Here is a 24,821-nt window from a genome sequence, read left to right on the forward strand (position 1 = left end):
CTCACTTAGAAATTTTAAAAGCATACATATGAGTAAGAGGAAATCACAAAAGAAAAGTAACATTTCAAAACTTAAATAAAAAAATAAAGATAAAACTTGAGTTAAGTAGCCAAGTTATGATGTTAGAAAAAAATAGTAGCAAGATAATAAAAGATAAAAGCAATTATCAACAGAAGAGAAAAATAGGGATACAACTGAGAGGGTACCAACAAAACCAGAAGTTGGTTCTTTGAAGAGTAATAAAAAATAAATTTATGGGAAGGTTAAGAAAAAAAACAACAGAAAGCAATACATCTAATAAGCTTCACACAAAAAAACTGAAGAGTCAAAAATGGATACGTTCCTGAGAAAATATTCATGAAACCTTAATCAAAAAGAAATTCTGGAAAAAAAAAAAAAAAAGAAATTCTGTAGGATAAACGTCCTAGTTTCTGCAACAAATCAATGATATAAAAAGACAAATATAGGGGCGCCTGGGTGGCTCAGTCGTTAAGCGTCTGCCTTCGGCTCAGGTCATGATCCCAGGGTCCTGGGATCGAGCCCTTCACTGGGCTCCCTGCTCCGCGGGAAGCCTGCTTCTCCCTCTCCCTCCCTCTCCCCCTGCTTCTGTTCCCTCTCTGGCTGTGTCTCTCTCTGTCAAATAAATAAATAAAACCTAAAATAAAATAAAAAGACAAATATAAAGGAATGGGAGGAGTTGTTTTAAAGATCCAACAACTAGGGGCGCCTGGGTGGCTCAGTCGTTAAGCATCTGCCTTTGGCTCCGGTCATGATGGGACTGAGCCCCGCTTCTCCCTCTCCCACTCCCCCTGCTTGTGTTCCTGCTATCGCTGTCAAATAAATAAATAAAATCTTAAAAAAAAAAAAAGATCCAACTAGACATATCTTTTTTTTTTTTTTTTTTTACAACTAGACATATCTTGTTTGGAACCTGAAAACCAACTATAAATAACACATTTTTAAGAAGAGAATCAGGACGAGGCACCTGGGTGGCTCAGTCAGTCGAGCATCTGACTCCTGGTTTTGGCTGAGGTCATGTTCTCAGGGTCATGGGACTGAGCCCTGAGTTGGGCTCTGCGCTCAGCAAGGAAGTCCGCAAGAGTTTCTCTGTCCCTCCCTCTCCTTCTGCCCCTCCCCAGGTGCCACTCATGTATCTCAAATAAATAAATAAAATCTTAAAAAGAAAATCAGGAAAATTATATACAACTGAGTGGTGGGTAATATTAAATTATCAATTTTGGTGGGTGTGGTAATAGCATAGTTACTACGTTAAAACAAATCCTTTTAACTAAAAGATACATATTGAAGTATTTCTGGTGAAATTACTTGTCTGGGATTTGCTATAAAACACTCCAGCAAAAAAAAGAAAGGAGGGAGCATGTATGTGTATGCAAAAATAACTTCAAGTAACAGGCACACGGGAGTTCCTTTATACTATTAAATTGAAATTTCCCATTTAAAAAAGTTTAAAAGAAGGAGACATAGAGAGCCTATTATTACTATTAAAGAAATAGTCTGGGGGTGCCTCAGTGGTGCAGTCAAGTGTCTAATTCTTGGTTTTGGCTCAGGTCATGATCTGAGGGTCATGAGATCCAGCCGTGCATCAGGCTTCTGCCCAGGGAGGAGTCAGCTTGGGATTCTCCCTCCCTCTCCCCGTGCCCCTCCCCAGGTTCTCTCCCTCCCTCTCAAATAAATAAATCTTAAAAAAAAGAAAAGAAAGAAATAGTCTGTCTTAATCGTTGGTTAATCTTCCCATAAGGAAAACACCAGATCTAAATGTTTTTACAGGCATGTCTTACTGAACTTTCAAGTAAAAGACAAGTCAACCTCATACACACACTTCTAGAAAACAGAATACTCTAAAAATCACATGGCCAGTACAAGAAAAGAAAATCATGAGCATAAGCAAAAATCCAAAAAATAAAACACCCCCCAAAACAAAAAACAAACCTCCAGCAAATCAAACTCATCAAGTGTCTTTAAAATGTACTGTACCGATCAAGTTGAGATAATGTCAGGAATCCAGGGGGGGAGGGGTTTGCATTAGAAGCCTAGAATATCTTTAAGTCATTCATCATATTAACAAAGGAGAAAGAAAATACAAGGTTCATCTCAAGGCTCTAAGAAAAGCACTGTATAAAATTCAATACCCAATCACACACAAAAAAACCCAAACCAAACCAACAAAAAACTACAGCAATCAAGAAAGTGATGGGAACTTCCTTAAAGTGATAAAAAAGGTTCCTTCCAAAACATAAAAACTGACAGCAAATATGCATTAATGGACCAACATCAAAAGTCTCTTTAGCATCAGAACAAGACAAAGATACCTATGACAAACATTTCTAATTCAATGTTGTACTGGAGAATCTAGCCAAAGTAATAATACAAGAAAAATTACACATTCAGTGCAATGCCAATCAAAATTCTAAGTTTTTCAGGGAACCAGACCAGAGGGTTCTGAAGTACACACAGAAGAGCCTAGTTTCCACCTCTGTATAATAGGAAAGTACCTACTTCATAAATTATTTGTTGAGTATTAAATGAGTTAACATGTATTTAAAATAGGGCGCCTGGGTGGCTCAGTTGGTTAAGCGACTGCCTTCGGCTCAGGTCATGATCCTGGAGTCCCAGGATCAAGTCCCGCATCGGGCTCCCTGCTCGTCAGGGAGTCTGCTTCTCCCTCTGACCCTCTTCCCTCTCGTGCTCTCTATCTCTCATTCTCTCTCTCTCAAATAAATAAATAAAATCTTTAAAAAAAAAATGTATTTAAAATAGTGCCGACACATATTAAGCACCATGAAAATATTTTATTATTATTCAATGGAATCATTACCCAATTAGGAGACAAAACAATCTTATAATAACGAGGAACTTTTATCAGGCACTTTCAACGTTGTCAGGGATTGTTCTTGGCACTTCAATAATTTTATTATTCCCACTAATCCTCTCAAAAATATCAGAAGTAGGTAAGAGCCACATATACAGAATTCACTGAGGAGAAATCAACTTTAGTAATACACAAATCTTACTGTAGACCCTAGAATCTTGAGGATTTTAATTTAACCTGTACTACAGCCAAATTTGCTCCATTTGATTGCTGCTTCATGTTTATGCAAAACATTTCACATCACATTACAAAGTTAAGCTCCATTGTGAAGCCAGACAGGAGGGTTTACATTGGTAGACCCTGAGAATAAAAGTTTAGGACTGTTCTTTAATGGCAATCCTGTACTTTTAAAAGACCTAAATTGTAGTTACTACTACAAGAGATCCACTCAGGTTTCAACTCAAGACTGATTCCAATTCTCTTCTTTTCCAAGATGGCTCTCAATCAACTGTGCACTTACTATCTTCTATCTTTTGTTATGGCTAAATATTTGTGTGCATCATTACTTCATTACCAAATTATGAGTATCTGAAGGAGAAGGGTTGCATTTATTTTTTTTAAAAGATTTGAGAGAGAGAGAGAGAGCTCAAGTATGTGCACGGGGGAGGGGCAAAGGCAAAGATTCTCAAGCAGACTCCCTGCTGGATGTGGGGGCTCAACCCCACAACCCCAAGATCATGACCTGGGCCAAAATCAAGAGTCGAACGCTCAAGTGACTGAGCCACCCAGGCGCCCCAAGGGTTGTATTTAATAAATATTTACATTTCTCACAAGATCTAGCATAAGCTCACAGAATTAATGTTTTCAGCAATTCTAAAATTGCATATTATAATTATTTATATCTGATTTGGTATTTGTAACTTAATAAAAGTTCTCTTACCTCTACTTAAAACATTTTCAACAGCTATACTGATTAAATTTGGAAGACTGTAAAAGTCATATATACTTTGATCAAATAGATGCTATTATTTCATTTAATATCATTAAGTCATCATTACTCCTAAGCTACTTTGTATGCCTAAAAGCTCTGGACATTTATAATTCCTAAATACCATCAGCTATCACTGTTACCTATACCTTGGCACTGCTCAGGGAGTCTAAACCCAATTCTATAAGCTGACCTCATTTAGCAACTGTGAGCTCAAGTCACCCCTTCCATCAAGAGACAGTAGTACAACTTTCTCTACTTCTCTCATGGAGTTCTACTGTTGTTCTGTTTTTTTGGGATAGGAAGAGTGTTCACTGAAAAAGGTAAACTCACACAGAAGATTCTGGTGTCCCTGGCTGAGTGATAGAGAATCTGAATGCCTGATGAGAAATTTCAGAACCTTCTGTCCAGAGGGAAGGGCCAGGATAACTTCCAGGGTGAGTCCTTAGCTACAACTTTGTCCTAAACAGCAAATGAAACCCATGGTCTAAAACCTGTTAGAAAAGCAAGTCCCAGGGGCGCCTGGGTGGCTCAGTCGGTTAAGCGACTGCCTTCGGCTCAGGTCATGATCCTGGAGTCCCGGGATCGAGTCCCACGTCGGACTCCCTGCTCGGCGGGGAGTCTGCTTCTCCCTCTGACCCTCTTCCCTCTCATGCTCGCTATCTCTCATTCTCTCTCTCTCTCAAATAAATAAATAAAAATCTTTAAAAAAAAAAAAAAAAGAAAGAAAAGCAAGTCCCAAACTAAAAGCAGTATGTATGAAGATGCAAGGGAATAATTAAAAAATGTAATGTCACAATTTAGGAAATCCTACTGGATGATGGATTTTAGTACTGACCAGTCTCAATTTCACGCTTGTTACTGAGCTCTTCAAGTTCTTCCTTTTCCTTCAAGGAAAGGGGAAAAAATGAAGGTTCAAATAAATCATCTTCTCAGGCCCCTATCTCAACGTGCCCTTCATAGGGATTAGTCCAGATCAGCTGAATAAAATTTAGATGTTCAACAAACATGAGAAACCTAGATGATCCCTTAACCTAAGAGTTCAGAATTTTTATTCTAAAGAGAAAATTGGTCTACTGAAGACTTTTAAGCAAAAATCTGGTATGAACAGATTTGTATTTCTTAAAGCCCACTCAGGCAAACAAGATGAAGAATGAATTGGACAGACGTGTCTGGAGTCAGAGAGACTGGTTAGGAGGCTGCTGCTGGAGAAGTAACAAAAACTAGCAGTTGATCTGGAGCAGAAGTACTAAATGGGCAGAGGCATCAAAGATGCCAATTGAAAGAACTCTTTGTGACTATAGGTAGGGGATTTAGAAGAAAGACAAGGATGACGCCTAAGTTTCTGGGTTGGACAACCTAAAAGTATACAGGAGTTCTGTTATCCAGAAGGGAAATCCAGAGGAAGACATGGTGATGTAAGAAAAAAGTCACTGTTAGGCATTAAGGGGACCATCAGATATACAAGTATTTAAGGGACAATAATCTTAACCATCAAAGGATGTTGAAACCCACCATTCCCCAAGCCCATCCACCAGGAACACTGTCCTGGAAACCAGGTTCCAAGAAGGAAATGTTAGTGGTGTCCCATGCTCCAGACAGAATTTACTAAATGTAGATATACTAGGAAATATTTACTAATCTAGATAAGAGTAGTTCAGTGGAGCTGGAAAGAGCAAATGCCAGACTGCAGCGGACTGAGGAGGTAAGAAAGGAAAAGACAACAAGTATCTCTTCTAGATATTAAAGTAAGCTCCTAAATACTTGTTTAATTGCCCCCTTTCTCTATGATTAGAAATTTATAAATCTGAAATTTATTCCATTACCTTTTAAACTATCCTATGGCAAGTATCAAAAAACAGTATCACAAACAACTGTTGAATGAACTCACACTATCTCCAATAAGACATTTCCTGCTTACTTTCCAAAATTATCAACCAATCAATATCATTAGCAGACGATTTCTACCAAATAGTTCATTGACAAGTTCCCAAATACCTTTAATGATGCTCAAGTACAAAATAACTTTGAGTAAAATGTTTCTTCACCTGAGTGTACATTCAATCCAAACACAGTGATACAGTGATACAAATGTGACTGACAGGACAGATTTAAATGTGATTTGCAAAGTTTAGAATACATGAAGTATATCCAATGGACCAGGTATTTAGAAATGTGACAATTTAAACAAAAACGAATTTGGATTGAATATGTGGGAAACTAGTGTTGAGTCAAAACATCCTTTCAAAAAAAAAATCCTTTCATTATTACCTACTGATTTTGTAGGTCACACTTGGTGTTTTCTACATTGCTGTATTGATTTAGCCATATAATCTCTTGCAAAATGAATACTGACATCACTTAGCCTTTCCAAAAAATCAAGATAAAGATGATTCCACAATATGTGAGAACTAGATAAATACTACCCACCATGAAATATATAAATGAAGCATAACCTTCAAAATTAGAATTTTTTTTTTTTAAAGATTTTATTTATTTGACAGAGAGAGACACACCAAGAGAGGGAACACAAGCAGGGGGAGTGGGAGAGGGAGAAGCAGGCTTCCCGCTGAGCAGGGAGCCCGATGCGGGGCTGGATCCCAGGAACCTGTAACCATGACCTGAGCTGAAGGCAGACGCTTAACGACTGAGCCACCCAGGCACCCCCAAAATTAGAATTCTTAATACAATCCCACACACTGCACTGTGCTGTGAGTATAAATAAGAGGCTTTTTCTTAAATTACTAATTACAATGTGAAACTTGAAATAATTTTGGCTCAAAATCTAATTTTACTGAATAGCACCTCTTCCCAGTTATACGTTTTTTTCCTATATAGAAGGCTCAAACATTATTTGTTTGTAACAGGCTTATTTTTGTGCTTCAGGTAAACTGAAGTCAAATAAAAACTCAGTTCTGCTCTTAAACTGTGCACATAAGCAAAATACCCATACTAATAACCATACTGTTCCAAAACTAGTAAATTCTCAAGTATCCACTTAGAAGACAGAACTCATCCATTGATTCTTTTTTTTAAGATTTTATTTATTTGGCAGAGAGGGCGCGCACACACGTCCACAGGCAGAGGGAGCGGCAGAGGGAGAGGGAGAAGCAGGCTCCCTACTGAGCAAGGAGCCAGATGGAGGGACCCTGGGATTATGACCTCGGCCAAAGGCAGACACTTAACGAACTGAGACACCCAGGTGCCCCTGATTGTGCTTTCATTTAGTTTTCTATATGGCATTAAAATGTTTTTAAAAAAACGAACATTCCAGATCTCAAAACCTCTCTTTCCTCTAACCCAGTGGTAAGGCCAGAGGGTAAGTAGGAGCAGGGCAGGTGAAGCGTGGAGAGAAAGAAAATGGGACGTGTACCACCTAAAGCTCAACCAGTTCAACCGCAAGAATTACAAGTAGGGAGAGCAAAGTGAGTGATGAGGTGGGCGGAGATCAGAATGCTCAGAGTCCCTATTCCAGGTGAGGGATCTGGGATTTAAAAAAAATAAGGATGGAAATGAAAGTCAAATCTATGTAACTTCAATAAATCTGGTAACAGTTTGGCTAGACATTGACAATATAACAAAGATCTCTCATTCTTACTGGTTTAGGGCACTTCCTACATTATTAACTCAACTTTTTGGGGTGCTTAAGCAGCATGACATTTTAGGGGCACCTGGGTGGCTCAGTCGGTTAAAAGGCTGCCTTCAGCTCAGGTCACGATCCTGGAGTCCCGGGATCGAACCCCGCATGGGGCTCCCTGCTCAGCGAAGAGCCTGCTTCTCCCTCTGCCCCTCACCCCACTTGTGCTCTCTCTCTCAAATAAAAATCTTAAAAAAAAAAAAAAGCAGCATGACATTTTAGATAGTCTTTAAAATGAGGCAAATTTGCAAACTTCATGAAATTAGGTTGAAACAACTTTCCTAACCTTCATTCAGTGCTTTATTTAAAAATAGTATTTTGATACTCTGTAGATGCAGAACTAATCTAATCACAAACAATCCACCTATCAAGCTAAGAAAGATGCATAAACACTTAAAACTACTTTTGAAAGACTAAGAAAATTAAATGAACTATCCATGCTGGAAAAACAGATATGACTTCTAATACTTTTCAAGAAAACTGGAAAACAATTTGTGATTTTATATACAAACTTGGATTGAAGATGATGATCAATATTGGATTATACAGGATCACATAGTTATGCATGTTATCAAGTGTTGAATTCTGAAATCCAATGGAGTCAAAGGGCAGAAGTGCAAGCAAATTTCAAAATATGCATTCTTAACATTGTCCTGCAACCATGACATCAAAAGGTGTACCTATACTTTGGCAAGTGATTGACTTGAAGTTGCCTCTTAACCCCAACACATTTAAGTTAGGTCTTAAAATTTAAACAGAGATCAAGTGCTATAACTGATCAAATGTGTGACCTCGGCCCACTTTTAGAAGTTTTATACAGACTATCTGCCTTGCTCTTTATTTATTAATATGGTGACACTTCTTCGCATGAAATTAACCAAAAGGTGAGGACACTTTTATCAAAATCCCACCTTAAAAATAATCAACTCAATGACATGTTTAGTTTAAACCTAAACTGCATGTTAACTTAACTACCACTGATCATTTCTTGATTTTGAGTAGTGGTAACATCTTGGGAGAAGCTTTGTGGTGAGTATAAGATTCGTTTGCTTGACTGGGGTTAGTTCTGAGGGAATGAAATGCCTATAGGGGATCCTACGTGATAGAGCTATCATACCATCTCTCCAAAAAACAAAACCAAAAAAATTTCTAAAGATTGCATATCTGCAAAGAAAAAGGAGAGAGTGAATTGTTTGAGTTATCTGCTGTTATTCTCTACATTTAGGACAACTGGTAAACAAAACTTGGACCTTAAAAAAATAAACAATTCACATCAATAATTACAGTCTACCGAAAACTTCCAAGGCAAATGGAAGTGCACTTCAAAAGATAAATGACATACCCCTAGTCTTCCTGCCATTAGGTGCTCTCCTTGCTACTGATCCTATACCATGTCACCAGAATTAGTCTTCCCTTTTCCCTGACCATGTCATTCTCTCATTCATAAAATTTTAATTCTGATGGTAAAAATGTCAAACTCCTTACTACATTTCTGTCTTTTCATAATAGGACACCAAAATCCTTTCCCATCTGTCTCACATGAAAACATACACCATAGTCTGATTCCAGCCACATTAGAACCACGTGCATTTGTTAAACAGAAATACTCTTCCGGGGCGCCTGGGTGGCTCAGTCGTTAAGCGTCTGCCTTCGGCTTAGGTCATGATCCCAGGGTCCTGGGATTGAGTCCTGCACTGGGCTCCCTACTTAGGGAGAAGCCTGTTTCTCCCTCTCCCACTCCCCCCCGTTTCTCCCTCTCCCACTCCCCCCTGCTTCTGTTCCCTCTCCCGCTGTGTCTCTGTCAAATAAATAAATCTTAAAAAAGAAAAAAAGAAAAAAGAAGTACTCTTCCAATTTTCTCTACTTCTAAGGTAAGTTATCTTCAAGTTCTCCTACCTCTGTTTAACTTTCCCTCTGAAGTTTTCCCTCCGTTCTCCAAACACACCCCGTCAGAAACAATCCCTATCCTCTACTTTTCAGAATACTTATGAGAGGGCGCCTGGGTGGCTCAGTCGTAGAGCATCTGCCTTCGGCTCAGGTCATGATCCCAGGGTCCTGGGATCGAGCCGCGCATCGGGCTCCCTGCTCTGCGGGAAGCCTGCTTCTCCCTCTCCCACTCCTCCTGCTTGTGTTCCTGCTCTCGCTCTCTGTCAAATAAATAAATAAAATCTTAAAAAAAAAAATACTTATTTGTGTAACTCACAGGAAAATTGTGTGGACATGTATACCAACCCCACTAGATCCTAAGTGCTTTGAGAGCAAAAAGTGCAACCGATTCATTTTTACATTTCCAAGTGTCTAATAATTGATCTTTGGTAATTAATGTTTGTTGGCTGAAAGGAGAGAAAGACACACCAAATGAAAACAATGACTACTCAACTCAGGAGAATCACACAACTTCAAAATGTTCACAATTTAACTCATCACAACCCCTCCCCACCACATCCATACACAAATACTTCACTTCCTATGTTTGCTTTCTTAGAAAATGGCAACCTCTCCAACCCAGCTGCCCAAACTTGAAACTTGGGAATTACCCTTGATCCCTCTATCACAAAATCCTAATGAGTAATTAATCACCAAGTTCTGCTGGTCACCCACTTTCCTCAAATCTTTTCACTGCTTTCCATCTACTAATTCAGGCCACCCTCATCACAGCCGGAATCCTAAAACAGCCATCTCTCTGGTCTCCCTGTTTCATATTTTTCCCTGTTCCTTTCCAAAGCATTCCTCACTTTAGTCAATCATCAAGGTACAATTACGCCCCATCCATTTAAAAGAGCTAAAATGGGGAGTGCCTGGGTGGCTCAATGGGTTAAGCATCTGCCTTTGGCTCAGGTCATGATCTCAGGGCCCTGGGATGGAGTCCCCCATCGGGCTCCTCGCTCAGTGGGGAACCTGCTTCTCCCTCTCCCTGCTGCTCAATTGTGCATGTTTGCATGCGATTGCTTTCTGTCAAATAAATAAATAAAAATCTTTTGAAAAAGAGCTGAAATGTAAAATCTGAACTCCAATAAGTATTATAAGCCAAAAAAAAAAAAAAAGGTATTATAAGCCAAGCATAACTGGCTCCATACTCACCTCTATGATTATATTTCTTGCTATCCCCCCAGTCAGATGAACTTAATAGGTTCCCTGAACAGGCCATACTCTTGTTCCCAGCCTGGGCTCACTCTTAGGATTATATTCTATCCTTCAGATCTCAAGATCAGACATCAATTCCTCAAAGACAGCAACCAGAGGAACAGTAGTTACAGGTTATAGGCCCTCCTATTTCTCCCACTGTACACAGTACTTCCCAAATACAACGCTGGTCACATGTCTTTTTTTTTTTTTTTTTTTTTTTATTTGACAGAGAGAGACACAGCGAGAGAGGGAACACAAGCAGGGGGAGTGGAAGAGGGAGAAGCAGGCTTCCCGCGGAGCAGGGAGCCCGATGCGGGGCTCAATCCCAGTATCCTGGGATCATGACCTGAGCTGAAGGCAGACGCTTAACAACTGAGCCACCCAGGCGCCCTGGTCACATCAGTCTTGAATGTCACTCTCATCCCCTTATCTATGAGCAATGGGAAGGAAGGGTCCATATCCATCTTGATTACCAGAGTATTCCCTGCACTGAGGATAAATGCCTAATATACAGAAAATATTGGTCCAATACAGATGAATGCCAGCTTGTCAACTCTTCTAAGCCAGTATTTTTCAAATTGTGGGTCACAAGCCAATAGTGGGTCATGAAATCAATATGGTAGGTCACAACCAGCACTTTAAAAAAAAAAGAAACAAACATAATAGAAAACACCAGAGTATATTACAGATAGTAAGGGTAAGTAGTTTGTCCGCTTGCTGAGGTAGCGTCTCTAGTTCTCCATGTAAAATGTAGTTCTTACGGGGTGTGGTCAAAAAAATCTGAAAAGCACTGCACTGCTTCTTTTCTTCTCCCTCTTCCTTTTTAAAAAAGTCTTTTAAGACCCAGTAAGCAGGGGCGCCTGGGTGGCTCAGTCGTTAAGCGTCTGCCTTCAGCTCAGGTCATGATCCCAGGGTCCTGGGATAGAGCCCCGCATCGGGCTCCCTGCTCCACGGGAAGCCTGTTTCTCCCTCTCCCACTCCCCCTGGCTTGTGTTCCTGCTCTCGCTATCTCTCTCTCTTGTCAAATAAATAAATCAAATCTTAAAAAAAAAAAAAAAACCCAGTAAGCAAACAGAAAATAGAAAAAGTAGTGCTCAATCACACAGTTCTTTAGCAAAAAGCCATTCTGACTTGAGCATTTTCAGTAGGAACAATCTTTGATTTCTCACGCTTTAAATACTTGATTTCCATTTTAATTACTTACATATTCAAGACACCCTATATGACAGTACATATAGTACTTCTACTTTTATTTTAGTCTCTGCTACCATATTCTTACACTCTTCAGAAACAATCTTTGAGATCTATTGGCTAACTGCACCATAAGCTTTACTTCTTAGACTACTACTCTCTGAACTTCACGAACCTGGCTTTCTCTTTATCCAATCTATCTATAAATCCATTAAAAAATCACCACTGCTTTGTCGTTGCTATATATTTAGCCAGTAAGGTTAAAAACCATCAACACAATGAGCGCATGCTACACTGCAGCAAGCACTCTATCCTAAACATTTGACAAAGAGAATTTTCGTTTATTCCGCACCACAATCCTGTAGGGTGGGTACTACAGGTAAGGAAGCTGAGAGAAAGAGGTTATGTAACTGGCCCAAGGTTCACAGTTAAAAAGGCACGTCTGGGATCAGAACTCTAAAGTAGTGTCTCCAAAACCCCTTTTCTTAACCGCTCACTTTTTTCCCCAGGAGTTTTAGTTTTTGTTTCTCTCTCTCAACTAAATTACTCCTAATTGCCTTTTGAAGCATTTATAAAGTAAGATCTATATCTAAAAACAAAGGATATCTAAACTGTTCAGGAGAAGCTTAACACCTTAATATTTATTCTCTTAAACCTGTGAGAAAAAACAAACAACAACAACAAAAAAAACCTGTGAGAACTGAACAATAAAAAATTTCCTACCAAAATTTAAGAAAACTAACACCCATCACATGAAAAAAATCACCTGCAAAATTTAATGTTTTAAATGTTTATACTTGGCATAATTTAAGTTTCAATTTGCCCATTAATTTCTCTAATATTTGCCACACTAAAAAAATTCAACTTCGGAAATTCTCAAAGAAGAAACCCTAAAATCACAAAATACACACACAACAAGCATATCTTATTTTTCTATTAATTGTTGGCTGTTAGGAATTGGCAGAACAGCTCCTAAACTGTTTTTGTAAATATACCAGGAAGAGGTATTTTACACTCCCACTTGTATCTGCAACATTCTTCCTACTCTTTTTTTTCCCTTTCCTATTTACCACTTAATGTCCCTACAAACACCACTAGGCACTTATTTTCAACTTCTTGTTTCAATTTATCTCGCTTTTTATAGAACAGACTATGGAGAAGGTGGAAAAGCAAAGTAAAACAGAAAATAATGCGAAAAGGCAACCAAAGGCAGAAACCGTTTCCTCTCTCTCCATTACACATTCACTGGACACGCCAGTACATTTCTTACGTCTGTGACAGACACGAATTTCTGCTGGAAAAGGGCACCCATACTGTATGTAACATGTACAAGATTTACAATTTAACAAAAGTCACTATCTCACTATCAACCACATATAGCCTTCTTGAAGCCCTATAAATGAACTTACAAAGCCTTGAGAATAAGCAACTGCCAGAGTTCAAGGCACTTAATAAAATGTTTTGCAACATAACACTGAGGTCAGCAATACCTCATTGGACCAAGGAGCCATAACCGAAAAACTCCAGGAGAACTCTAATATAAACATGCCTGCCTTAAAAATAAAATTAAAACACAGTATCATAGGTTTAAGAGCTGAAAAAGAAATGGCCTCCAACAAAAATATTCTGGTTAGGATAATAAACCATTAATCCACAGCAGTGTTTTGAGAAAGTATAACTGACATTAAAAAAATCCTTGCCACTTCTCTATTATGTATATTAATCTAGTGGTCAAAATAATATATTTTATATACTATCTGCCCTGTTCCTTTGAAATGAAAAACAGGGATAAAATCCAAGCCAATTCTGACATGAGTACACAGTAGAACTACAAAACTGGTACCAAGACCAGAAAGATCGTTACTTAATATGCCAGATCCTAAGGCTGTCATCCACCTTTCCAGAGTCTGTTCTTTCAATGCATATAGCATTAAGTGTTTACAAAGCAGAGACAGAACATATCCAATGAACAATGAAAGCAACTATATCATCCTCATCAAGCCCATTGCTCAGATTATTATTACTAGAAATAGGTTCAAGAAATATTTTCAGGACTTACCTGTTAACTTTCTTGGTCAATAATTTTACCAAAATATTTCTACAAATGGCTTTTATAATCTTTTTTTGGGTGGAGAACATAAAGTTATTTTATTTATCAAATAGTTTTGTCCTAACCATACCAAGTTAAATAAAATTTACAATGGATCAAGTACAAATATTGAAACAGGAACATAAAGATGCAAAGCTAAAAAAGTAAGTCTCTCCCTCCCTATTCCAACACATAAAACTTGAACTTAATTCAGGTTATTTGAATCAATCTGGAATGTTTTAGAAGAATCTTTGACATCTCATTAAGAAATCATTTATAGGGTGCCTGGGTGGCTCAGTTGGTTAAGCGACAGCCTTCGGCTCAGGTCATGATCCTGGAGTCCCGGGATCGAGTCCCGCATCGGGCTCCCTGCTCGGCGGGGAGTCTGCTTCTCCCTCTGACCCTCTCCCCTCTCATGCTCTCTATCTCATTCTCTCTCTCAAATAAATAAATAAAATCTTTAAAAAGAAAAAAAAGAAGTCATTTATATTCTGCATCAGTGGCTAACCTTAAAAATTCAGAAATTGGAATTTAAACACTAATCTGTTTTGTTAACATGTTAGTATGTCAACCCAACTGGGCTCCAGTTTTCTTTCCTATAAAACTGGCACATGCCAACACTCTTGGTAGGTACACTTAACACTACTAAAATCACACGTCCTAATCATTAATAAAAAAAAGTTTCTGATGTCTAGAATGTTGGGATCATTTTGACCCAGTTCTAGATAAAATTCATAATCAATTACCAAAAAACAACTTACTTTCATTTATAAAATATCCAGGTAATAACTCAAAAGTCAAAACACAGAAAAGTTACATGTTTGAAAACTTAAAAGTTTTAAGAAGTGAAGTGTCTTTGTTAAAAGTTCCCTGACAACTTATACTACACACTACTGCCTGCAAAAAGAAAAATAAAATAAAAATAAAAAATCATCAACTTGTATTACGTTCACAATGGGACAGTATTTTCTTTTTAACTACCTCCCTCCAACCTCCCCCGCGAAAACCCATACTGATTAGGATTAAAAATTGACACCGAAGAATTCCTAGAGTACAATCTTAATGGGGGCAGGAGGGATCAACTCTCATCACAAAATTTAGAGAAAGGTAACTAATACTAAGATAAACTCTTACTGAGTTCATCTCAATGTTGAGGGTTTTTTACTCTAAAAACCCACTTGATACATTTAGGACTCTTTTAATTATACAAAGATATTTCAAGTAGCAAAATAGTTTTTGTATACTGGACAGGTGAGACACTACTAAATGAGTTAGCTAAAGTTGCCAAGTACATAGATCAAATATGGAGAAGGCAGTAGTGCACCTGAATAGAGGTGTCTGAACAGCAGAGCGCAGCTCTCCCTTCAGGCCTTGCATTACTCCAAGAGTAAGCTACTCAAATCAGGAGTAATCAAAATGACACACATTAAAGAAGTTTTCTCTACAGTATCTCAAGTCTCTAGTGAACTCAAATGTAAAATCCATTACCACATTACACAAAAATTAAAGAAATAACACAAAAACATACAGGCAGAAATACGTCTAAAGGTGATCTGAAAATCCTTCGGAACATTTTAGTAAGTGCAAAGGAATATGATACTCAATATGTGTAACAGTTCTAAGGAAAAAAGGCAAGTAAGAGAAAAAAAATCTGTGAAGACTACAGAAAGTTCAAGGAATAAGAACAGATCAAAGTTCTTGCATTGCCAATTTTACAAGTCTGAAAGTAGAAAACTACAAGAAAACTGCAAAAATCCTCAATCTTTGCAGGTTATCTTAAACTCATGACACATTTTTCTTATAAAAGCAAAGAATCCAAAGCATTTGCCATATCCTTACATTTTCACCCTCTGAAATGAAGCCTGCTTAGAAACATGCTTTAAAAGTTCTCTACAAACTCATAGGGTACATTTAACTCCATTATGCACTCTCACTGGCAGATGGAGGGATGACGCGGAGTTAAAGAGATGCTCCGTAGTAAGGGGGAACATCTTGTGGACTGTCAGATGGCCAGCCATTCTTCCTCTTCATTATCCTGGCACCTCAAACAACTACGACAGCAAAAGAGAAGGTCGGTGGCCATCAGGACAGCACCAAACTAATTATAAGGAGGGGATGATGGAGGGAAGTCTCCCTGAATTTCCCTTGACAAAAGGGCTGGTCCACAACTGAGTGAAGTTAAGAATGGTAGAGCTTTTCTACGCTGAAATATGGATCTCCAAGAATGTTTAAAGCATAAAAAAAAAAAAAACACAAAAACACACAAATACAGTACCTTATGCACATTTTAAACTTTTGTACGGTCAGTCTATGTTTGCAGTTCATGACTGGGATCCTTACAACTCCTAATTTTGATTTCCAAGTACATAACTCCACACAATTGGTTATCTCCACCGCCCCCCCAAAAGAGAAAGTGACTACAAACTGCAAAGAAAATGCCTCTGCTCTCTCACAACCTAAAACCCCAGAATTTCAGACATTTTGGTCTCACACCAAAGAAATGGGAGATGTAAAATGAACTGCGCTCCATATTGATTCTTAAGGCAAATAAAAAAAGGGGGGAGCTAGGAATGGTAGGTAAAATAATTCGAAACAAATTTCAGCTTTGACGTTACAGCTAACGTCAAACCTGAAATCCTGGATCACACATAACACACAAATAAAAATCAAGATTTTTTACACTCTCATCCTCAACGGAAAATCTTGTGCAAAAAAGAGAAAATCTTGAAAAGAGTGGAAAGTAGAGAAAACAGAGTAAGTGCAATCGAGGAGAAAGGATTCGCAATTCCTCATTTCTCAACAACAAAAAATTCAAAGCAAAATTGCATAAAAAGCCCTTACACACAAATGCACTGGCATTTCAAAAATTAAACTGCATGGGAGCAACAATAAAAGCTATTTCCATAGCACCACTCAAAAGCTCTAATTCCAGAACACACATCGATATGACATAGTGTTGCAACAAATGTATTAGGAAGCAAAGAAAATGGTTGGGCTACTGGACGTCTTCGACCAGCTCATTCAAACACCTTTAAAATTAATCAAGAAGCAGAAAACTAAGAAGAGAGAAAAAGGAAAATATGGAAGAGGAGAGGTGCACCGAGCAAAAAAGATTAAGGGGAATGTGGAAGGCCAGGGCTCCCGGGACTAACCTGTGCCATCGCTGGCCGACGCCGAGAGGGCCGGAGATGAGAGTTTAGGCCGCTTGGCTGAAGGCGGCCCCGGTTCCACCACATTCTCGGCCATTTTTAATTCTTTCGGAGATACAGGCGAGGAAAACGAGAATCCTCGGGAAATCTCTTCTTCGGCCAGGGCTCCCCGCCCCGCTCCCTGGGGTGGGCTTGGGGGGCTCCGCCGGCCCCCGAGGGGGGTGGGGGAAGTTCCTTTTTCTCTTCGCTGGGTCGCGGTGGCTGAAGAGGGATGCGGACTCGATAGAAAAGGTAGGGGCAAGTGCGAGGGGCCGGGCCTGCGCCCAGGCCCGGAGGAGGGCACAGGAGCACAAATCCGCCGAGCGCGTCCGCTGCGGCGAATTCCCGAGAACTCGCGGCTCTAGAGGCGCAGTCCCCGGCCCGCCACGGCCGGCCCCTGCCCAGCCGAGGTCTCTCGGAGCTCCGCCGCCGCCATCAGCCTCTTCCTCCTCGGCGCTGTCCTCCTCCTTCTCATCGCCACAAGGAGGCGGGGGCGAAAAGGGGGGAGAGGAGGAGGCGACGAGAGACACTCACCTCCTCCCGGTGCCCCCTCCCGGACCTGCGCCCCCACCCTCCGAGACCTCCTCCTGCCGCCGCGCTCCGCGCCGCCGCCGCACCGGCCCCTAATGGCCGCAGAGAGCTCGCCAGAGCCGAGAGCCAGGCTGGCGCCGCCGCCTCACATCGCGCGGCGGGCGGCGGAGGCGCGGCGAGGACGCCGGGCGCGGAGCTCGCCGGTCCAGAGGGCCGAGGGGGCCGGGCCGAGCAGCGCCGCCCGCCCGCGCCGACGCCGAGCCCACCGAGGAGGCCCCGCTCCGGCGGGCGGCGCAGGCGGCCTCTCCTCGCGCCGCGCTCTCCCCCTTCACCCTCCTCTCCCGCGGCACAGAAATAAATACGGCCGCCGCTACGGCCCCCACCCGCGGCGGCCAGGTGCCGGGAGCGCCCGCCCCCCGGGGCTCGGCTCGGGGCCGCCCTCGGCGGCGGGCGAAGGCGCCGCGGGGCGCGGGGTTATGTAATGGTCCCCCCTAGGCGTCGACGCCGACCCGGCTGCCGGGCCGCGGTGGGGGTGTGTGCGGACGGGAGGGGGCTGGGGTCGCCTCAGCCCGTGCGCCCCAGGCCCCCTGCCACTGTCTCGGCCCCTGCCGCCTTTCTTCGGCCCGGCTCGCCTCCGCACTCTGGCTCCCGCAGTTCGCACTCAGCCCGGCGTCCCGCTTGCCCACTCTCGCCCGCTCCCTCTCGCCCTCTCTCCCCCCCAGCCTAGCACACAAACAAGATGGCGGCTGTTGTTTCTTCCCTCTGCCGAAACCTCCTTACAGGCTAGCGGTAGCAGCGGCGGCCGGAAATGAGCCAAGGGGGGGGGGGGGAAAAAAAGGGGGGGGGTTGGGCCTCCGGAGGGAGGCGGTGAGGGGGCGGGGCCTGGGCCCGAGCCGCTCACACAATGGGGGAAGAGGACCCGGGGGGCGGGACCAGTTCCAATCACGGGATCCGCCCAAGGCCCCAACGCGGTTGGCGCTTCCGCAAACTCCCCCGGCGTCACCGGTGGCTCCCTTTAAAGGGGAGGACTTGGCGGCGGCGGGGGGCGGGGTTCAGGGCCAGCCTCGGGATCTATTTTCAGTCGGTGGACACTTGCGGGGGAAGGTGCCTGGGTTGGGTCTCTGCGTAGGGGACCGGTGGGAACCCAGGGTGACGGAGCCTGGGAGCTGCGCTGGGGAAGACGTGAGGTTACCGCGCAAGTGGCCGAATAGGAGCGCCGTGGGGATGGCCCTGTGTCCCGGGTCCTTGGGCGGCCAGTCTTCCGAACCCCGGTTGAATCAACCAGGCTGGGGGTACTCCGTCGTTGGCCTGTGTTCTCTCCTCCATCTCTTTCCCGGAGGGATCATCCAAAAATCACACTGATTATGAGTTGTTTCCCTTTTCTCCGAATTTTACAATTTGTTTTACAATAAGCATATATTATTTTGATAATCAGGAAACAAAAATCGCACTGGTGGGAAGACACTGTGGGACCAGACCTAAATTCGTTTCTTGCCCACCACGTGTCCCCTCGCCCCTACCAGGTACTTCTCTCACCAGAGGAGACTTGAATTTATTTTTCTGAATACATCTGAGACCTGAGGACATCTTATGGTACTTATTTCACCCACCCCCAGTAGGCTAGCTCAACAAAAGACCACGTTTAAATAGTGCTTTAAAGATAATGTGTATACGGAAAAGCGCAAAAACGTAATGTGCTAAAGATAATCCAAGCATGGACAAAAGCAAAAATGTAACTACAGAGGAAAATTCTTGAATATAAATAAAGTGTGTGCAAAACACAGTTTTGCAGAGGAGGGCCTCACCAGCATGCTTTTACATTCCTACACATTACGGATTCCGCTGTGCTTGGCCTTGGGTAAATTGGTACTTGAGGAGGTGGCAAGGTTGTTAGCGTTCCCCAAGGAAACCCCCAAACCAGTATCTATGGAAATAGTTAAAAGCTTTTTCACGTATTTCAAATCTCATCCTCCTTAGTTGGTGTTTGCTTATGTTGAATTTACTTTGGTGGTGGTGGTTGTTTGCTCTTTAAAGTGAATGGTGAGGAGAATAAATAAGAAGGTAGCAGTGAAGATATTAAGGGAACAATTCAGGTTACCAACAAGGATGAGTTCTGTTCTGTGATGTTTAGGCCTAATTCACCCCAACTACAGTAGAAAAACAGGTAAATTGAAAAGGTACTTTAAGAAAGTTGTTTTGGATGGATTCAGCATGTAGGACTAGGGTCAAAATAGGCCTTCAAGAATGATTCAGTTATTTCTAATAGTTTATACCCACATTCACAGTAAAGAAGACATAGGAAAGAAATGTGGACAATACCTGGAAACTTGACTGGTAGTTTCCTTCTGGAAGGTTGCTCACCCAAATTTTTGAAGAGTTTCTGACCTTTGGAAAAAGATTTGCCTCCTTTTGCAGAGGAGCCAACCTGAGTCTAAGCAGCATTCAAACATAACTGGCCTGCCTGACCAAAAATACCTTAGGACTAGGTAAAGGAAGCCTGTCCAAGAAGATCTGAGGACCATCTCATGAGAGAATTCTGCGAAAAGGAGAATCGGGAGCCATGGACCTGCCCAGAAGGGAAGGCTCCACAGTAAACTGGGAGTTCTTATGCCTTCTGCTCCTTCCCAGGATTTGCGCCTTGGGGTCTTTACCCAGACCTTCAAGTCAGCTGAGTTGGAGACATAAGGGTCACACAAATGCAGTCAAGATGGGACTTCAGATAGTTTCAAAAAAGCAGAATGGAATCATCAGCCTGGATTATATCCAGCCTAATCAAATGAAAATTTGCTTCAAGGGCACCTGGGTGGCTCAGTCAGTTAAGCAGCTGCCTTTGGCTCAGGTCATGATCCCAGAGTCCTGGGATGGAGCCCCGCATCGCATTGGGGGAGCCCGCTTCTCCCTCCCCCTAGGCTTGCTCCCCCTGCTTGTGCACTCTCTCTGTCAAATAAATAAATAAATAAAATCTTTAAAAAAGAAAATTTGCTCCAATTGTGCCATGCTATGTGTAGATTAAGAGTGTTCATGAAGAAGGAATTGTCTGTCAGTCACTAGCTGGGAGGTGGAAGGGGGATGGGAGAGGGAGACACAGGAGTGAGCGGAGACTGGCAGGTAAGAACATGGGCACTGAAGGCTACCAGGCCTGGGGTTAAATTCTGGCTGTGTCACCAGGTGTGTGACTTGAGCAGGCTTCTAATCTGTAAAATGGATTTCTTGATTAGACCTACTTTATTATGAAGATTAAACATGATAATTTATAAATAATGCTTACCACAGTGTTTAACACATAGTAAGCACTCAATATACCTTAGCTATATCTAGTCATACATTCTAAAATTAAATTAGAAGGGGCTATTCTAGGTGTGTCCCAACAAAGTTTGTCTCAAGCACTTGTCATCAAGGGAAGAATGCCTCATGAACTTGGGTTCCTCCTGCAAATACGAATGGGGATGGGGCTGTGAAAGTGGCTGCGTATCCATTCCAAGGAATTATTGATTTATATACTCTTCTAAAATGTTGTCAGCATTTGCAAGAACACATTTTTATTTATATCATACATTTAATAAAATCTGTTCTTGAAAAAAATTTTAGTAGTCAATATTGGCAAGGATGGGGGCACCTGGGTGGCTCAGTCGGTTAAGTGGGGGCCTTCGGCTCAGGTCATGATCCCGGGGTCCTGGGATAGAGCCCTGCATTGGGCTCCCTGCTCAGCGGAGAGCCTGCTTCTCCTTCTCCCTCTGCCTGCAGCTCTGCCTACTTCTGCTCTCTCTCTATCTCTCTGTCAAATAAATAAAATCTTTTTAAAAAAATATTGGCAAGGTTGTGGAGACTTGGTGTTTACATACAATGTTAATGGGAAAAGAGCATGGAAAAAATGTTTAGATTCATATGATTTTTTTTTTAAAGAATTTATTTATTTGGGCGCCTGGGTGGCTCAGTTGGTTGGGCAACTGCCTTCGGCTCAGGTCATGATCCTGGAGTCCCGGGATCGAGTCCCACATCGGGCTCCCTGCTCGGCGGGGAGTCTGCTTCTCCCTCTGACCCTCTTCCCTCTCATGCTCTCTATCTCTCATTCTCTCTCTCTCTCAAATAAATAAATAAAATCTTTAAAAAAGAATTTATTTATTTGACAGAGAGAGAGAGACAGCGAGAGCAGGAATGCAAGCAGGGGGAGTGGGAGAGGGAGAAGCAGGCTTCCCGCTAAGCAAGGAGCCTGATGTCGGTCTCTAGCCCATCATGACCTGAGCCAAAGGCAGATGCTTAACGACTGAGCCACCCAGCCGCCCCTAGGTTCATACGATTACACTTACAGATTTTGAAAATCCCAGTATCTCTAGAATGTATTCTGCAAGTGCACAGAGATGGATATGAGAATGTTTCTTGCAGCCATTATACTTTCTCTCCCTGCTCCCAAAGTTAAACAAACCAACAGCCCATCTCTAGGTGAATGTTAAAAACAACAACAACAACAAAAACCAACTATGGATATGATTCCACTTATATAAGCTTATGAAGGTACTCAGATTCACAGAGACAGAAAGAATGGTGGTTGCCAGGGGCTGAGAAGACTGGGAAGATAATTGTTTAATGGGTAGAGAGTTTCAGTTTGGTGAGATTAAAAAATTCTGGAGCTGGATGGTGGTGATGGTTGCATAGCTGTGTGAATGTACCTAATGCCATTAACTGTGCACTTAAAAATGGTTAAGGGGCGCCTGGGTGGCTCAGTTGGTTAAGTGACTGCCTTCAGCTCAGGTCAAGATCCTGGAGTCCCGGGATCGAGTCCCACATCAGGCTCCCTGCTCAGCAGGGAGTCTGCTTCTCCCTCTGACACCCCCCTCCATGCTCTCTCTATCTCATTCTCTCTCTCAAATAAATAAATAAAAATCTTTTAAAAAAATAAAAATAAAAATGGTTAAGATGCGCACCTGGGTGGCTCAGTCGGTTAAGTGGGGGCCTTTGGCTCAGGTCATGATCCTGGCGTCCTGGGATCGAGCCCTGCATCGGGCTCCCTGCTCCGCGGGAAGCCTGCTTCTCCCTCTCCCAGTCCCCCTGCTTGTGTTCCCTCTCTCGCTGTGTCTCTGTCAAATAAATAAATAAAATCTTTAAAAAAAATGGTAAATTTTGTTATGTATTTTTTTTATGTTATGTATTTTTTACCACAAAAGGAAAAAAACAAGCCAAAACAAACAAACAAAAAAACCCCCAAGCAATGAAATAGCCTTACCATGGTGGGATATAATGCAGTCATTTAAAAATGAGTAGGGGGCGCTTGGGTGGCTCAATCGCTGGATCGAGCCCCACATTGCGGGCTCCCTGCTCAGTGGGAAGCCTGCTTCTTCCTCTCCCACTCCCCCTGCTTGTGTTTCCTTTCTCACCGTATCTCTCTCTGTCAAGATAAATAAAATCCTTTAAAAAAATAAAAACAAAAATAAAAAATAAAAATGAGTAGGTAGATATGTACTACCATAGAAAAATATCTATATATTGCTAAAGACAAAAAGAAAATTATAGAACAGCAGATATAGAATGGCTCTATTTTTATAAATGTAATTAATAATAATAATGGGTTTGAAGCTGAGAGAATATGTACCAAACTGTCAACGGTGTTGCAGTAAGAGAAGTGTTATGAGGAGCTTTCATTCTACATTATAAATTTTGTGGTGTAGGGCTCCTGGGTGGCTCAGTTGGTTAAGTGATTGCCTTCGGCTCAGGTCATGATCCTGGAGTCCCGGGATCGAGTCCCACATCGGGCCCCCTGCTCGGCGGGGAGTCTGCTCCTCCCTCTGACCCTACCCCCTCTCATGTGCTCTCTCTCTCTCAATAAATAAAATCTTTAAAAAAATAAAATAAAATAAATAAATTTTGTGGTGTGTGAAATCAGAAGTAAAAAGTATTTTTTTAAAAAGCCTAAACAATTCCTCTTTGCCGTTAGGATAAAGTTTCATGTGCAAGAAATGGCCCTTGTCTACCTGTCTCATTTCTTTCAAATTCCCTCCTTGCAGCCAAGTGGAATCATTTCTGTGCCGCTTGTGACGTGCTTTCTCTGTCCTCAAGACATTCACACATATTCCTTCTGTCTGAAACACTCACCACCCCCACCCCTTTTATCCACCTAATTCCCCATCACTTTTCAGGTCTCAACTTACACATCCCTTTTCCTGTAAAGGCCTTCCTGATGCCCCCAAATCCTGGTTGCAGACTTCTCCCCTGCCATCCCATAGCCAGCATCCTATAATTCCGAATTGCCTGCATTTCGCACTGTGTTATAGTCCTCGTTGGCCTTTTCCAGTGACAGCAGGAAAGGTGACTGTGTTGTCCGTCTCTCTCTCTCCCGGCTCCTAACTCAGGACGTGATGCATGGTAGAAACTCAACTCAAACTTCTTTTTTTTTTTTTTTTAAAGATTTTATTCATTTATTTGAGAGAGAGAGAATGAGAACCAGAAAACACGAGAGGGAAGAGGGTCAGAGGGAGAAGCAGACTCCCCGCCGAGCAGGGAGCCCGATGCGGGACTGGATCCCGGGACTCCTGGATCATGACCTGAGCCGAAGGCAGTCGCTTAACCGACTGAGCCACCCAGGAGCCCTCAACTCAAACTTCTTAAAGCTTTTTTTTTTTTTTTAAGATTTTTATTTATTTATTTGAGACAGAGAGAATGAGAGAGAGAGAGCACATGAGATGGGGGGAGGGTCAGAGGGAGAAGCAGACTCCCTGCCAAACAGGGAGCCCGATGCGGGACTCGATCCAGGGACTCCAGGATCATGACCTGAGCTGAAGGCAGTCGCTTAACCAACTGAGCCACCCAGGCGCCCTCAACTCAAACTTCTTGAGCAAACGAATAGATACCACTGATTTGTCAATCTGGTCTGAGTGAGTGGGTCTCCTCGCCCATCCTTTTATTCACTGCAGCGACAAGGACACAGTCTATCTGGCCCTGAAAAGGACAGTCCATCATACCTGTCCATTGGGTACTGGCCAGTTTCCTCCTCCTGGAATCATGAATATCTTGACCCAGATTCTTTATAACAGAAGGAGAGTAAGTGTATTCATTAATGATCTGGGAAACCAAGGCTCTAAAGCAAGTAAAATGTCCTTCATGAGACCCCAAACTGAGGCAAAGGGAAGGCTTGAACTCAGGTTTTCCAACAGTACATACAGGCCTCTCACCACTGAACCCTCAGTGCAGGAAGAGGGTCTCATGCTTTCTCACGCCTCTAGTACCTAGTACAGGAACTGCTATAGGAT

The 24,821-nt window shown here is 42.2% G+C and overlaps 1 protein-coding gene across 2 annotated transcripts in view; it reads right to left on the bottom strand.

Annotated features, from left to right (window-relative positions):
• Positions 1-18,365, bottom strand: part of EP300 (E1A binding protein p300) — an 84,922-nt gene extending 66,557 nt beyond the window's left edge. For both annotated transcript variants that reach the window (XM_073882715.1, XM_025882305.2), the window contains exon 1: positions 17,014-18,365. In XM_073882715.1, the coding sequence (XP_073738816.1) occupies positions 17,014-17,107 (94 nt within the window). In that variant the 5' untranslated portion in view covers positions 17,108-18,365. The remainder of the gene's footprint in view (positions 1-17,013) is intronic.
• Between the last annotated feature and the right edge of the window lie 6,456 nt (positions 18,366-24,821).

Source organism: Callorhinus ursinus, unplaced genomic scaffold (genome assembly GCF_003265705.2).
Source record: "Callorhinus ursinus isolate GAN/ISIS: 27379988/994484 unplaced genomic scaffold, GSC_fseal_2.0 scaffold48, whole genome shotgun sequence".
NCBI lineage: Eukaryota > Metazoa > Chordata > Mammalia > Carnivora > Otariidae > Callorhinus > Callorhinus ursinus.